General features: G+C 42.2%; 1 protein-coding gene across 1 annotated transcript in view; it reads left to right on the top strand.

Annotated features, from left to right (window-relative positions):
* Positions 1-16985, top strand: part of LOC124616593 (G-protein coupled receptor dmsr-1-like) — a gene marked incomplete at its 3' end in the record, with an annotated part of 59864 nt that extends 42879 nt beyond the window's left edge. Inside the window, exons 4-5 of the mRNA XM_047144914.1 lie at positions 12637-12980; positions 16946-16985. Coding sequence (XP_047000870.1) covers positions 12637-12980; positions 16946-16985 — 384 coding nt within the window. The remainder of the gene's footprint in view (positions 1-12636; positions 12981-16945) is intronic.
* Between the last annotated feature and the right edge of the window lie 444 nt (positions 16986-17429).

Consider the following 17429-nt stretch of genomic DNA (forward strand, 5'->3'; position numbering starts at 1 on the left):
TATTCCACTCTCGAACCTCACGCAGAAGAAACGAACACCTATGTCATTCCATGCGAGCTCTGAATGCCCTTTATTTTATTTTGACGATCGTTTCTCCCTATGCAGGACGGCGTCAACAAATTATTTTAGCATTCGGAGGAGAAAGCCGGTAATTGAAATATCGTGAGAAGAAAACGCCGCAACCCGAAACTCGTTTGTTTTAATGATGTTCATCCCAAATCCTGTATCATATCCGTGACACCCTCTCCACAATTGCCCAATAATACAATACGAGCTGTCCTTCTTCGAATTACCTCGATGTACTCAATTAGTCCTGCCAGGTATGGATCCCACACCACACAACAGTACTCCAAAAGCGAAAGGACATACGTAGTCTAGGCAGTCTACTTTAGTACCTCCGCAGAATCTTCTGTGTTCTGCCAGCAAAACGCAGTCTTTGATTCCCCTTCCCGCATTTTCTATGTGTTCATTCCAATTTAAGTTATTCATAACTGTAATTCCTAGGTATTTAGTTGTATTTATGGCCTTTAGATTTCCTTCCTTTATTATGTAAACGAAGTTTAAGGGATTCCTTCTAGCGCTCATGTAAATGACCTCACAGTTTTCATTATTTACGGTTAATTGCCAATTTTCGCATTATCTAAGTCGTTTTTCAGTTCGTACGGATATTCTGATGACTTCACAAGACGATAAATCTGAATCGTTTACATAGATTAGGGACAACAGAAGGCGTATAATACTACCTTGGGGAAAGTCAGAAATCCTTTCGCTCTAACTCGATGACTTTCCGTCAGTTACTACAAACTATGACCTCTCTGGCAGGAAATTACGAACACAGTCACATAACTCAGACGATATTCCATAAGAACGCAATTATATTGCAAGTCACTGTTGAGGTACGGTCTCAAAAGCCCTCTCGCAGTCTAGAAATTCGGCGCCAATTTGAAATCCGTTATCGGTAGCGCTCAACGCTTTTTGGATTTCACCAAAATGATGTTTCCTAGATCCGCGTAGACTAGGTGTCAATAGACAGATGTCTTCGAGGTAATTCATAATGTTCGAAAACGGTATATGTTCTAAAATCCTGTTGCATATCGACGTTAATTATATAGGTCAGTAATTTAGTGGATTATTCTTTCTCCCCTTCTTGAATACTAGCATGACCTGTGCAACTTTCCAGGCTTTGAGTATGGATATTCCGTCGAACGAGCGGTTGTATACAATTGTACGGAGCTGTTGCACCAGCATACTCTGAAAGGAACCTAACTGATACACAATTTTGACCGGAAACTTGCGTTTATAAAGTGATTTAAGTTGCTTCACTACGCCGAGGAAACCTATTTCGATGTTACTGATGTTGGCACCTGTTTTTGATTCGCATTCTGGAATACTTACGTCGTCTCCTTCGATGAAGGAATTTCGGAACCCTGAGTTTAGTAACTCCGCTTTAGCAGCACTGTCATCGATGGTATTTCCATTGCTATCGTGCAGAAAGACATTGATTGTGTCTTGCCGCTAGCATACTTCACATACGACCAGAATCTCTTTCGACTTTCAGCCAGGTTTCGAGACAAAGTTTCGTTGTGGAAACTATTATTAGCACCTCGCATTGACGTTCGCTTTAAATTTTGAGCTTCTGTGAAAGTGGCCAATCCTGAAGGTTTTCCGTTCGTTTGAATTTGGCATGATTCTTTCGTTCTTACTGAAACAGTGTTCACACGTGTTGCGTTTGCCATGCGGGATCAGGTTGTCACTTGTTAATTTATTTAGTATGAATCTCTCAATTGCCGTCGCTTTTTCTTTGAGTTAAAGCCACATTTTGTCTACATTTAGTTTGTTAATTTGGAAGAAATGGAGATTTCCTCTCACGAAGACATCAAACGAATTTTTATGTACTTTATGAATAGAAATACTTTTTGTTTATTTCTCGGAGTTATGTTATTCAATCTCGCAACAACAGCCCTATATTTACGAATCCATGTATCCGTTTCCAAAGCCGTTAGTTGATCGGGATTATTTGTTTCTAAGTGGTGAAGTGTGTTTTCACAACCATATAATATTCGGTTAGGTTAAAACTGCAGAAACTGCAAAAAGGTGGGAATTTCAGGAGATGGGACCAGGATAAACTGACTAAGCCAGAGGTTGTACAGAGTTTCAGGGAGAGCATAAGGGAACAACTGACAGGAATGGGAGAAAGAAGAATAGTAGAAGAAAAATGGGTACCACTGAGGGATGAAGTAGTGAAGGCAGCAGAGGATCGAGTAGGTAAAAAGACGAGGGCTAGTAGAAATCCTTGGGTAACAGAACAAATACTGAGTTTAATTGATGAAAGGAGAAAATATAAAAATGCAGTAAATGAAGCAGGCAAAAAGGAATACAAACGTCTCAAAAATGAGATCGACAGGAAGTGCTAAATGGCTAAGCAGGGATGGCTAGAGGACAAATGTAAGGATGTAGAGGCATATCTCACTAGGAGTAAGATAGACACTGCCTACAGGAAAATTAAAGAGACCTTTGGAGAAAAGAGAGCCACTTGTATGAATATCATGAGATCAGTTGGAAACCCAGTTCTAAGCAAAGAAGGGAAAGCAGAAAGGTGGAAGGAGTATGTAGGGGGTCTACACAAGGGCGATGTACTTGAGGACAATATTATGGAAGTGGAAGAGGATGTAGATGAAGATGAAATGGGAGATACGATACTGCGTGAAGAGTTTGAAGGAGCACTGAAAGACCTGAGTCGAACAAGGATCCGGGAGTAGACAACATTCCATCAGAACTACTGACGGCCTTGGGAGAGCCAGTCCTGACAAAACTCTACCATCTGGTGAGCGAGATATATGAGACAGGCGAAATAACCTCTGACTTCAAGAAGAATATAATAATTCCAATCCCATGGAAAGCAAGCGTTGACAGATGTGAATATTATCGAACTATCAGTTTAATGAGTCACAGCTGCAAAATACTAACACGAATTTTATACAGACGAATGGAAAAACTGGTAGAAGCCGACCTCGGGGAAGATCAGTTTGGATTCTGTAGAAATACTGGAACACATGAGGCAATACTGACCTTACGACTTATCTTACAAGAAAGATTAAGGAAAGGTAAACCTACGTTTCTAGCATTTGTAGAGTTAGAGAAAGCTTTTGACAATGTTGACTGGAATATTCTCTTTCAAATTCTAAAGGTGGCAGGGGTAAAATACAGGGAGCGAAAGGCTACTTACCAGATGGCAGTTATAAGAGTCGAGGGACATCAAAGAGAAGCAGTGGTTGGGAAGGGAGTGAGACAGGGTTGTAGCCGCTCCCCGGTGTTATTGAATCTGTATATTGAGCAAGCAGTAAAGGAAACAAAAGAAAAATTCGGAGTAGGTATTAAAATCCATGGAGAAGAAATAAAAACATTGAGGTTCGCCGATGACATTGTAATTCTATCAGAGACAACAAAGGACTTGGAAGAGCAGTTGAACGGAATGGACAGTGTGTTGAAAGGAGGATGTAAGATGAACATCAACAAAAACAAAACGAGTATAATGAAATGTAGTCGAATTAAGTCGGGTGATGCTGAGGGAATTAGATCAGGAAATGAGGCACTTAAAGTAGTAAAGGAGTTTTGCCTTTTGGGGAGCAAAATAACTGATGATGGTCGAAGTAGAGAAGATATAAAATGTAGACTGGCAATGGGAAGGAAAGCGTTTCCGAAGAAGAGAAATTTGTTAACAACGAGTATAGATTTAAGCGCCAGGAAGTTATTTCTGAACGTATTTGTATGGAGTGTAGCTATGTATGGAAGTGAAACATGGACAATAAATAGTTTGGACAAGAAGAGAATAGACGCTTTCGAAATGTGGTGCTACAGAAGAATGCTGAAGGTTAGATGGGTAGATCACATAACTAATGATGAAGCATTGAATAGAATTGGGGAGAAGAGGAGTTTGTGGCACAACTTGACTACAAGAAGAGACCGGTTAGTAGGCAATGTTCTGAGGCATCAAGCGATCACAAATTTAGTATTGGAGGGCAGCGTAGAGGGTAAAAATCGTAGAGGGAGACCAAGAGATGAATACACTAAGCAGATTCAGAAGGATGTAGGTTGCGGTAAGTACTGGGAGATGAAGAAGCTTGCACAGAATAGGGTAGCATGGAGAGCTGCATCAAATCAGTCTCAGGACTGGAGACCACAACAACATACTATTCGGTGAGCTCATGAACTGATTGGCTGAAATAGTTTTCAGAGAATGCGTTTAGCACAATTTCGGGCATCTCCGGATATAAATACGTACCTTCTTCAACACGTCGAGGGTAAATTGAAGTCACAACCAACTATAACTGAATAAATCGGGTATGTGCTTGAAATTTGAATCAAGTTTTCTTTGAGACTTTCAGCGATTGTATGATCTGAGTTTGGAAGTAGGTGAAAATATCTATTTATCATATTATCCCGGTTCCCAAGAAAGACCTCTACCCACAATAACCAACAGCAACGATCTACTTCAGGTTCGCTACAGGATAAAGCACTTCCAACAGTAACAAACACGTCATCGCCAAATGTTTTCAGGCTAACGTTTCTGAACACTGTTAGTTTCTTCCCAAAAATTTCGGCTGAACTTATCTTTGGCTTGAGACAGGCTTCTGTGTTATAGCGATTAGAAAATCAGTGCTCTCTATTAGCGCTTGGGACTCTGGTACTTTCCCCACGCTGCCAAGACAATCTACAACTATTGTATCGATAGTTTCTAGATCCATGTTTTTCCTGTGTTCAGCCTGCACCATTTGAGACTGGAGCCCGTTCTGTGTTTCCGAAAGGCTCTCTAGCCTAATAAACCTCCATGCCAAACAGCCCCCGCTACCCATGTAGCCGCCTCCTGCATTTCCTGACCAATTTAGCGGAATGCGAAACCCCGTCACCCTACGCGGCAAATCGAGGAATCTGCAGGCTACGCAGTCACAGAACTGCCTGAGCCTCTGACTCAGAACCTCCCCACTTGGCTCTTCAGCAGAGGTCTGCAATCGGTCCTGTCTACTACGCTGTAAATGATGAGCTCTACTTCCATCTTGCAAGCGAGACTGGCAGCGTGTACCACTTGTAATAGCCTTTCGAAACTAAAGAGAATCTTTATGTATCCATAGCTACTCACATTATTGGTACCGACATAACCAGTCACCTGATGTTGGCCGCTCGCTCTGCTCTGGTTGGCAAGGACTCGTTCCATATCTGGAATGACTCTACCTGGTACGCAGAAGGAGTGCATGTTGCTATCCTCCTCTTCTTAGCAGGCGTACCCCAAAGGGGCCTCATAATGCAACTACTACTGAAACTACCAGATACCAATAATAGTACCCTCTGTGACTGCGTGGACCTTGCAGGTTGAGAGTTTTCCTTTGAAACAGGATAAGCGACAGTTTGTGGCTGAGAGACAATGCCAGCCATAGACAGCACCTGGTGAGATTATGTTCGACCTTCCAGAAAGTCTTTTGCAAAGTCTGGAACCCAAAGGTGACCCCCCCCCCCCCTCGTCCACTGGTGATGGGTCAACTTCTTTGGAGGCATACTTGGACTGGCCACGAGTGCATACCGACCGGCGGACTTGTGGGTCATACTGCACGCTTGTTGGATCCCCATGGGTAGTCTCCTGCTGTCTAACCGAAACCTACACAGCCTGGAGCTAAGAGAAATGCGTCACCAACTCAGCTCGCATCTGGACACAGGAATCGCAGTTCCTATTCATACTAAAGACGATGGAAAACTACACAACGGATGTCTGTGAGCCCCTTATAAGAAGTTATGATAGTATATTTTATGGGCGCTGGCGGTGTTCCGTGCATGTACCGTTATAATAGGCTCGGTTTTTGCTGAGTTGTTGGCTAGTTTGTCATATGGGGAAAGTTAGATAAGTATATAGATTGACATATACGGATTTGTTCACCACAATACCCTTTGGGTGCTCCTTGGCGAGACAATGGTTTATTTTATTGGTTTTAGAACTCAAAATTTTAACACTTTAAATGTTTAGTTTTAAAAATAGTAAATTCTGAAGCTCTCCAATATCCGGATAGCATAAGTAGGACTTGGGCAATTGTGATGCCATTAGTTTATATAAGGGGTGTATGAGGTATAACCCATGTGTGTGATTTGGGATTTAATGAAAATGTTGTTCCTCTCACCATTAATTTTTTCCCAGTTGGTTGAGGGGTGTAAGTAGTTGTTTGAAGGCTTCTATTTCGGCAATCATGGCCCATGAATATCGCTTGGCTGTAGTTCAATAGGCGGATGGCTGCCGCCAACGTGTTTGCCGTTGGCTTTAATAGATGGCGCCTAAGGTCGCTTGTGAACATGAGCTGATCATAGGGTTTTAGTTTAAGATGGATAATGTTGGTTATATTTAAGTTGGTGGTATACTTTTAGATATTTGGGAGGTTGAAAGGTCCATTCACGAAGAGGTTCCCCCCTATTATTTATTTTATATTGGCATATGGTTTGAGTTGTGCTTAGTGTCACTACTGGCTATAGATATAGTGTGGCAATGTAAAAATTTTGAAGCGTCTAAAATTTTTTTACACATCCTTTAGTGTTAACGTGTACAGAAGTACCATTCCAGTTGTTGTTGTTGTTGTGGTCTTCAGTCCTGAGACTAGTTTGATACAGCTCTCCATGCTACCCTATCCTGTGCAAGCTTCTTCATCTCCCAGTACCTACTGCAACCTACATCTTTCTGAATCTGCTAAGTGTATTCATCTCTTGGTCTCCCTCTACGATTTTTACACTCCACGCTGCCCTCCAATACTAAATTGGTGATCCCTTGATTCCTCAGAACATATCCTACCAACCGATCCGTTCTTCTGGTCAAGTTGTGCCACAAACTTCTCCCCAATCCTATTCAATAATTCCTCATTAGTTATGTGATCTACCCATCTAACCTTCAGCATTCTTCTGTAGCACCACATTTCGAAAGCTTCTATTCTCTTCTTGTCCAAACTATTTATCGTCCATGTTTCATTTGCATACATGGCTACACTCCATACAAATACGTTCTGAAATGACTTCCTGACACTTAAATCTGTACTCGATGTTAACAAATTTCTCTTCTTCAGAAACACTTTCCTTGCCATTGCCAGTCTACATTTTATATCCTCTCTACTTCGACCATCATCTGTTATGTTGCTCCCCAAATAGCAAAACTCCTTTACTACTTTAAGTGTCTCATTTCCTAATCTCATTTTCTCATCATCACCCGACTTAATTCGACTACATTTCATTATCCTCGTTTTGCTTTCGTTGATGTTCATCTTATATCCTCCTTTCAAGACGCTATCCATTCCGTTCAACTGCTCTTTCAAGTCCTTTGCTGTCTCTGGCAGAATTACAATGTCATCAAAGTTTTTATTTCTTCTCCATGGATTTTAATACCTACTCCGAATTTTTCTCTTGTTTCCTTTACTGCTTGCTCAATATACAGATTGAATAACATGCGGGAGAGGTTACAACCCTGTCTTACTCCCTTCCCAACAACTGCTTTCCTTTCATGTCCCTCGACTATTATAACTGCCATTTGGCTTCTGTACAAATAGTAAATAGCCTTTCGCTCCCTGTATTTTACCCCTGCCACCTTTAGAATTTGAAAGAGAGTATTTCAGTCAACATTGTCAAAAGATTTCTCTAACTCTACAAATGCTAGAAACGTAGGTTTACCTTTCCTTAATCTTTCTTGTAAGATAAGTCGTAAGGTCAGTATTGCCTCATGTGTTCCAGTATTTCTACAGAATCCAAACTGATCTTCCCCGAGGTCGGCTTCTACCAGTTTTTCCATTCGTCTGCTAAGAATTCGTGTTAGTATTTTGCAGCTGTGGCTTATGAAACTGATTGTTCGGTAATTTTCACATCTGTCAACACCTGCTTTCTTTGGGATTGGAATTATTATATTCTTCTTGAAGTCTGAGGGTATTTCGCCTGTTTCATACATCTTGCTCACCAGATGGGAGAGTTTTGTCAGGACTGGCTCTGCGTAGGTGTCAGTAGTTCCAATAGAATGTTGTCTACCCCGGGGGCCTTGTTTCGAGTCAGGTCCTTCAGTGCTCTGTCAAACTCTTCACGCAGTATCGAATCTCCCATTCCATCTTCATCTACATCCTCTTCCATTTCCATAATACTGTCCTCAAGTACATCGCCCTTGTATAGACCCTCTACATAGTGCTTCCACCTCTCTTGCTTTCCCTTCTTTGCTTAGAACTGGGTTTCCATCTGGGCTCTTGATGTTCATACAAGTGGTTCTCTTATTTCCAAAGGTCTCTTTAATTTTCGTGTAGGCAGTATCTATCTTACCCCTAGTGAGATATGCCTCTACATCCTTACATTTGTCCTCTAGCCATCCCTGCTTAGCCATTTTGCACTTCCTGTCGATCTCATTTTTGAGACGTTTGTATTCCTTTTTGCCTGCTTTATTTACTGCATTTTTATATTTTCTCCTTTCATCAATTAAATTCAATATTTGTTCTGTTACCCAAGGATTTCTACTAGCCCTCGTCATTTTACCTACTTGATCCTCTGCTGCCTTCACTACTTTATCCCCCAAAGCTACCCATTCTTCTTCTACTGTATTTCTTTCCCCCATTCCTGTCAATTGTTCCCTTATGCTCTCCCTGAAACTCTGTACAACCTCTGGTTCTTTCAGTTTATCCAGGTCCCATCTCCTTAAGCTCTCAACGTTTTGCAGTTTCTTCAGTTTTAATCTACAGGTCATAACCAGTAGATTGTGGTCAGAGCCCACATCTGCCCCTGGAAATGTCTTACAATTTAAACCCTCGTTCCTAAATCTCTGTCTTACCATTATATAATCTATCTGATACCCATTGGTATCTCCATGGTTCTTCCATGTATACAACTTTCTTTCATGATTCTTAAACCAAGTGTTAGCTATGATTATGTTGTGCTCTGTGCAAAATTCTACCAGGCGGCTTCCTCTTTCATTTCTTAACTTCAATCCATATTCACCTACTACGTTTCCTTCTCTCCCTTTTCCTACTACCGTATTCCAGTCACCCATGACTATTAAATTTTCGTCACCCTTCACTTTCTTAATAATTTCTTTTATTTCATCATACATTTCTTCAATTTCTTCGTCATCTGTAGAGCTAGTTGGCATATAAACTTGTAGTACTGTAGTAGGTGTGGGCTTCGAATATACACTCCTGGAAATTGAAATAAGAACACCGTGAATTCATTGTCCCAGGAAGGGGAAACTTTATTGACACATTCCTGGGGTCAGATACATCACATGATCACACTGAAAGAACCACAGGCACATAGACACAGACAACAGAGCATGCACAATGTCGGCACTAGTACAGTGTATATCCACCTTTCGCAGCAATGCAGGCTGCTATTCTCCCATGGAGACGATCGTAGAGATGCTGGATGTAGTCCTGTGGAACGGCTTGCCATGCCATTTCCACCTGGCGCCTCAGTTGGACCAGCGTTCGTGCTGGACGTGCAGACCGCGTGAGACGACGCTTCATCCAGTCCCAAACATGCTCAATGGGGGACAGATCCGGAGACCTTGCTGGCCAGGGTAGTTGACTTACATCTTCTAGAGCACGTTGGGTGGAACGGGATACATGCGGACGTGCATTGTCCTGTTGGAACAGCAAGTTCCCTGGCCGGTCTAGGAATGGTAGAACGATGGGTTCGATGACGGTTTGGATGTACCGTGCACTATTCAGTGTCCCCTCGACGATCACCAGTGGTGTACGGCCAGTGTAGGAGATCGCTCCCCACACCATGATGCCGGGTGTTGGCCCTGTGTGCCTCGGTCGTATGCAGTCCTGATTGTGGCGCTCACCTGCACGGCGCCAAACACGCATACGACCATCATTGGCACCAAGGCAGAAGCGACTCTCATCGCTGAAGACGACACGTCTCCATTCGTCCCTCCATTCACGCCTGTCGCGACACCACTGGAGGCGGGCTGCACAATGTTGGGGCGTGAGCGGAAGACGGCCTAACGGTGTGCGGGACCGTAGCCCAGCTTCATGGAGACGGTTGCGAATGGTCCTCGCCGATACCCCAGGAGCAACAGTGTCCCTAATTTGCTGGGAAGTGGCGGTGCGGTCCCCTACGGCACTGCATAGGATCCTACGGTCTTGGCGTGCATCCGTGCGTCGCTGCGATCCGGTCCCAGGTCGACGGGCACGTGCACCTTCCGCCGACCACTGGCGACAACATCGATGTACTGTGGAGACCTCACGCCCCACGTGTTGAGCAATTCGGCGGTACGTCCACCCGGCCTCCCGCATGCCCACTATACGCCCTCGCTCAAAGTCCGTCAACTGCACATACGGTTCACGTCCACGCTGTCGCGGCATGCTACCAGTGTTAAAGACTGCGATGGAGCTCCGTATGCCACGGCAAACTGGCTGACACAGACGGCGGCGGTGCACAAATGCTGCGCAGCTAGCGCCATTCGACGGCCAACACCGCGGTTCCTGGTGTGTCCGCTGTGCCGTGCGTGTGATCATTACTTGTACAGCCCTCTCGCAGTGTCCGGAGCAAGTATGGTGGGGTCTGACACACCGGTGTCAATGTCTTCCTTTTTCCATTTCCAGGAGTGTATCTTGGCCACAGTAATGAATTCACTATGCTGTTTGTAGTAACTTACCCGCATTCTTATTTTCCTATTCATTATTAGACCTACTCCTGCATTACCCCTATTAGAGTTTGTGTTTATAACCCTGTAGTCACCTGACCAGAAGTCTTGTTCCTCCTGCCACCGAACTTCACTAATTCCCACTATATCTAACTTTAACCTATCCATTTCCCTTTTCAAATTTTCTAACTTACCTGCCCGATTAAGGGACCTGACATTCCACGCTCCGATCCGTAGAACGCCAGTTTTCTCGCTCCAGATAACGACGTCCTCTTGAGTAGTCCCCGCCTGGAGATCCGAATGGGGGACTATTTTACCTCCGGATTATTTTTTCCAAGAGGACGACATCATCATTTAATCATACAGTAAAGCATGCCCTCGGGAAAAATTTCGGCCGTAGTTTCCCCTTGCTTTCAGCCATTCGTAGTACCAGCACAGCAAGGCCGTTTTGGTTATTGTTACAAGGCCAGATCAGTCAATCATCCAGACTGTTGCCCTTGCAACTACTGAAAAGGCTGCTGCCCCTCTTCAGGAACCACACGTTTGTCTGGCCGCTCAACAGGTACCCCTCCGTTGTGGTTGCACCTTCGGTACGGCTATCTGTATCGCTGAGGCACGCAAACCTCCCCACCAATGGCAAGGTCCATGGTTCATGGGGGAGGACCATTCCAGTTGCTAGTCGTAATTACACCCTGTTAGGTGTTATATGCTGAGTAATTATTAAATTACATGTGAATGCATGGCGCACATGACCATGCAAAGCCCCCTAACGAGCGCACTTCACTGCTAGTTGACGTGTGTAGTGTCAGTATATGCTCTGCTCCAAAACTGCATTTGTTGTAGTTTTATTCGTATTTCACCATATAGCTGAGATGCTGAGTCACGATAAGCACAACAAACAGAATTACACAATTACAGCTTTCAGCCATTAAGGCCTTTGTCAGCACAACACACACACACACACACACACACACACACACACTCACACACGCATGCACAGGCCGAAAGCTACAATTGTGTGAATCTTTTTGTTGTGCATATCGCTACTCAGCATCTCCGCTATATGGTTGAGTAGCAACTTTCCCTCTCCACTAATGTTGCGTTCCATCCTGGATTTTCCATTGTTCGAGCTATAGTCGTATGTTATTGGACACTTTCTTTGAGTTGTCTACGCTATATGCCTAGTTGGTTAGGAAGGAATTGAAGTTTGTGGTATGTAATTCATATGACCCGATCTCATTTTCTGTATCGTTGAGACGTGTTGAGTGTGCTGTTTACTTATTTTTTGTACTTTTTTGTAAGAGATGTCTGAAGATGGGTGTAATCCAAAAGCCCGTAATGTGTTCTAATAAGAAAGTCAATTGAACATCTTATGATTTTATTGCGATTGTACAGCATTGGTTGCCAATTATTAATGAACAAACAAACGACTATCGACATACGCTACCAAACTTTGGTATAGACAGTGACGAAAATACGAGAACTGTGTCTAATAAATTTTTTTTACGTACAGAGTTTAAAAAACTGAATGACCAAAGCACACATGTGAGACTAGATAATTCGTTTCTGTCTAGAAACTTGTAAAATGTCGACAAAATCCGACACAAACGAATATGCGAGATCTTGGTCTATTGAATCTTATATTAATATGCAAAAATTGAAAAACTAAACGACCAAAGGACATGGACGATACTATACAGTACACTGCTGGATTGGGACTCGTAAAAGTCTCAGCATTGGTTACTTCCCCACTGCTGCTGTGTCTTGGTTGGTAGCTGCTGCCATGACTGCTGCAGACAGTGTTGTTGTCACCATCTCGTCACGACACGTTTCGATTGTTTTGGCGCCACGGCTGTTGCAGGTGGTGCTATGCTGGTGCCATGCGCTATGCTCTCACTGCTGAGTGTGTGGCTTCTGCCATCACTCCTGCAGACAGTGTTGCTGTCACCAGCTCGCCATGACGCGTTTCCATTGTTTCGACGCCGCGGCTGTTGCAGGTGGTGCTGCGGCTGGTGCCGTGCGCCATGCTCTCGCTGCTGAGCGTGTGGCTGGTGCGCACGTTGGTTCGCAGCGGGCGGCGGCACGCGGCGCTGACGGGCCGCGGTCAGCGCGCGCACCGTACCACGCGCATGCTCGTGGCCGTGCTGCTGTTGTTCCTGGCAACCGAGGTGCCCAGCGGCGTGCTCGGCGTACTGAGCGTGCTGCTGCGGCCGTGCTTCTTCCTCAACTGCTACAAGCTGTTCAGCGAGGTGATGGACATGCTGGCGCTCTTCAACGGCGCCGTCAACTTCATCCTGTATTGCACCATGAGCCGGCAGTTCCGCACCACCTTTTCGCAACTGTTCTGCCCACTCATCAAGCGTGGTGCCGGGCATGCGGCGAATGCTGGAGCGTCGTTGGCAATGGGAGACAACTGTGCACCGCCAGTAGCAAACAACATTAATCATCATCACCATCACAACCACGCAGTTTCCTGCACGGAAGTGCACTCGACATTTGTGTGACATTGAAAATACACAGGGCTTCCCACTTCCCGTTGTTACTCGGAATTCAATAATCGTAATTTCTGGTATTATCTCCAGAGATTGTTGAACCATTTGAAATCCTAAGTCCACTTGCTATGTGACTGCAACGAAGTGAGTGCTTGTACCTGATGTGATGTGCTTCAAAGAGTTAAAACAAGGGTGAAATAATTCGAGAGAAGTTTGCATTTTCTGCTTTCCTTTTTTTACACGTGAGTGACTTACCTTATCGTACAACATGTTCGTTTGTATAAGGAATATTGTTACCCATTATGAAAGATGCAACTGGCTGAACAGCTATTGTTACTCCTTTATAGATATTTATTAAACTGCTACACAGAATATGAATCGAGTAAGGGGCATGTTTCTACCTTGTTATTAAGACAATTTTCATTATGACTAACACGAAGATTAAAGAGGCATACAGTGAAATTAAACAATTAATAATGTTTTCCAAAGGTATGTCCAACTTCACCAGGACCAGAGATAATGACTCTGACAGCAGTTGCTGGTTTTCAATAGGCTATGTTGCCCTTTAATTAACTAGAAAATCTCTGGTAATATAAATGGTGAATTTCATTTCATTATGTGGAATGCTCTACATTTTGAATAAAAGTGAGATCAACCTTTTCGTCACTGGTAAGTAGCTGGATTGTAGAATGCTGTTTACCATTTTTATTAATCGGAATTACTATGAAACTAACCTTTCATGAACATTTATGCATCACTGAGATGACAGCTGATTTAAAGTTAAATCTTCACATATTGATCACATCGAAAATTGTTCAACAGATTACCAAAGCCAAGTGCTTTGATCATTTACATCAGATGAGATCAATAAACCAACAGGTTGCATGTGAAAATCATGAGAAGAAATGTCCCACTTGAAAAATAATTACATGTTCTCCATCCTCTAAAGTGTCATAACTAGCTCAGTAAATGATAATACAAATTTATTTTTGTAACTATACAAATTTTCACAGGTGAAACTACAGGGTAATGTACTTAAAAACGTTTCAACACTGTCATTTAACATAAATACAGACAAGTATTTTCTACAATAATTGGTGTTTGTCTAGGCTGTAGCTAATCTATGTGTCTATGAGTGTAAATTATGTAGGATAAGTGCACAGAATGATGAAATTTTCCTCTGTCTTTTTCCTCAGCAATGTGTTCTGTAGTAGTGATTAAATCGGTGTCTTAGAACTTGTTGTTGCTTTCTCAAACGACTCTAAATCTTAAATAAATAACACAACGAAGAGAATTTACGGAAATATTGAATCTGTGCTTCAGTTCAACCAATAACAGCGTTATTAAAGTGAAAACACAATTGACAGTTTTGACAAAGAGCTAAAGTAATATTATGTTTCCATTGGTAAAAATTCATCTTACTGAAGACGATTTTAGCATTACTTGCTCAATGATGATATTCTTTCATCTGATGTTTTCGCTTAGTATGTAATTTACTGTAAGTACTGTCTTTATTTTTTTTTTAATTTTATTTCACATTACAGAAGGGCATGGAGGTAATGCAAAATGAGACTGTCTGTAATATTCAAACAATGTATGTTTCAGATTCAATTTTTATAGATTCAGCTAAAATATGCATTTCAGGTATACTCAATGGATTTCTCTTTTCACTGTTGTGAGCCCAAAGTGGAATGAGATCCTATGGTAATCTGAAATTTATAATTGAATAAAACGAATATGCTGTTTACACATATGACTTGTTTTATATTCATTTTACCAGTGTCCTTATAGAAAGACTTAAGTGTTTCGTTACAATGTATAAGGTGATCAGGACATTAAATGAATTTAAACAGCACTAGACATAAACTTATGGCCCGATTACCTTCATAACAATCTGATTTAAAGCGATTATTTACAAATGCACAGCTGGATGGTAGGTATCAAGCTATTAACCACCTCTTACATATTCATGTCTCTATGTTCATTCCGAGTTGCTAAAACTTCAAAGTTCTGTTAGACCTATAATATGTGATTAGGTATCGTACTTTCAGACTACCATGGAAAAGGATGGACTTTCTATTGATGAAACCATGTACTGTACCCCTCCCACTTGAACCGATATAGATAAAAATCGATTGCGATTTTATGTATTCAGTTTACCAGAATGTCACCGATTCTGGAGAAAATTGACTGACATGAGGAGACAAAGTGTAGGGCGAATCTTTAGTATGCCAACTAAACCCACTGTCCTAATAAACAGTCACTGCAGTGAACTGTAACTATTACACTGGTTAGTCGAATTTATCGTTAGTGAAAATGTGTATTTTCGAGAAATTATAATCCTAAAGTAGGTACCCTGCTTCTGAAATTTACATAATGTACTCATGTATTTATAATGCTAGTTACTGCATGTAAAACAGCAAATTCTTATATTCAAGGGATGAACAAATTGCTGAGAACAACTTCTGCATCAAAAATTTAGAAATGTTTAAAATAACGATTAAGAAAATGAAAATTGAATAGCTCACAGTAGTATGCTTGGTAACAATCACATAGTGGAGGTTCGAAGATCAGCTTTTTCAAGACCTTTATTTTCCCACTCAATAGTACTTCATTCAAATGTCAGTCTCTTCATGGCGACAGTAAAATACCATGGCAGGGCTGGGATATGATATCTAAGACATGACTATAGCAAATTGCTAAATTCACAGGAAATTCATTTCTACCATTAAAAAAGGGAAAAATAACAACAAACTTTAGTCGATATTGTTGACACAGCAATTTTTATTAATGACGTTCATTGGTATGTCTCCATATGGACTTTCACAGTCAAGAACTAATTTAGTTTTACTTTCTAACAAAATTAATATCCTCAGCATCAAACCATACTTAAATTTTTAATGTGACACTCGAAATATGTTAGTGTTGCATGTAATAACGTCTAGGGTTACTGATGACTATGAACTTTTGTTTATAATCTGCACAGAAATTATATTCTTCAGCCCATTCAAAACACTGTTAAGCTTTTACAATGCTAAATACACTTTCCGATACTGCAAGTGCAAAGAAGTACCTCAACAGATATAATGTTCTATAAATCAAAGTTATGAACTGTGGAGCAACCCAGGCATTTCTACGTGTGCAAGGGGACGAGAGTCATAATACACTTGTGAAAATAACGCAATTCTTTCCCGGAGTCAAGTCATACCTTCACTATAGGTAGACTGGGACACGCAAATCATTTTACAACTAACACAAATATCTAATATATAAGAATCTATCAGCCTGGATTGCGGTAATGGAACAAACCTTTTCATTGGTTTCAGCCCAAATAATTGAGCCATCTTCAGAAGATATACCTCAATCTATAATTTGTCTAAGAGGGCATGTTCTAGAAATAAAACTAAAACAGCCTGAATAGGCGTAGTGGCATTTTAAAAATGCGTTACATGCGAACTAAGTCGACACCAAGACTTACGCTCTGGCGTGCGCCTCGTCTCCATGGACGCCATGCGGTGGGCTTAAGGACCTCACGTGTAACTAAGTAGGACTAGATAACGCAATGCAAATCAACATGGCGCGAAAAATTGCGCATGCCTGAGACCATGACTGTCTAGGATAAAAGACCAATGCAGTTATATTATAAATAAATAACTTATATAAAGATTGAGAATCTTAAACATTAAACCTCTGCACCAGGTTATGACTAAAATGGAACAAACTGTGCATGGATTTATGTAAGTGCGAACCCACTACCCCAACTTGTACTATTAGAATATATCGGCCCTTTCACAACGGCGGGTACCAGGTTGAGATTCATTGGGAGAGTGCTTAGAAAATGTAGTCCATCAACAAAGGAGGTGGCTTACAAAACACTCGTTCGACCTATACTTGAGTATTGCTCATCAGTGTGGGATCCGTACCAGGTCGGGTTGACGGAGGAGATAGAGAAGATCCAAAGAAGAGCGGCGCGTTTCGTCACTGGGTTATTTGGTAACCGTGATAGCGTTACGGAGATGTTTAATAAACTCAAGTGGCAGACTCTGCAAGAGAGGCGCTCTGCATCGCGGTGTAGCTTGCTCGCCAGGTTTCGAGAGGATGCGTTTCTGGATGAGGTATCGAATATATTGCTTCCCCCTACTTATACTTCCCGAGGAGATCACGAATGTAAAATTAGAGAGATTAGAGCGCGCACGGAGGCTTTCAGACAGTCGTTCTTCCCGCGAACCATACGCGACTGGAACAGGAAAGGGAGGTAATGACAGTGGCACGTAAGGTGCCCTCCGCCACACACCGTT

The sequence above is a fragment of the Schistocerca americana genome, chromosome 5 (assembly GCF_021461395.2).
Source record: "Schistocerca americana isolate TAMUIC-IGC-003095 chromosome 5, iqSchAmer2.1, whole genome shotgun sequence".
In the NCBI taxonomy this organism is placed as follows: Eukaryota; Metazoa; Arthropoda; class Insecta; order Orthoptera; family Acrididae; genus Schistocerca; species Schistocerca americana.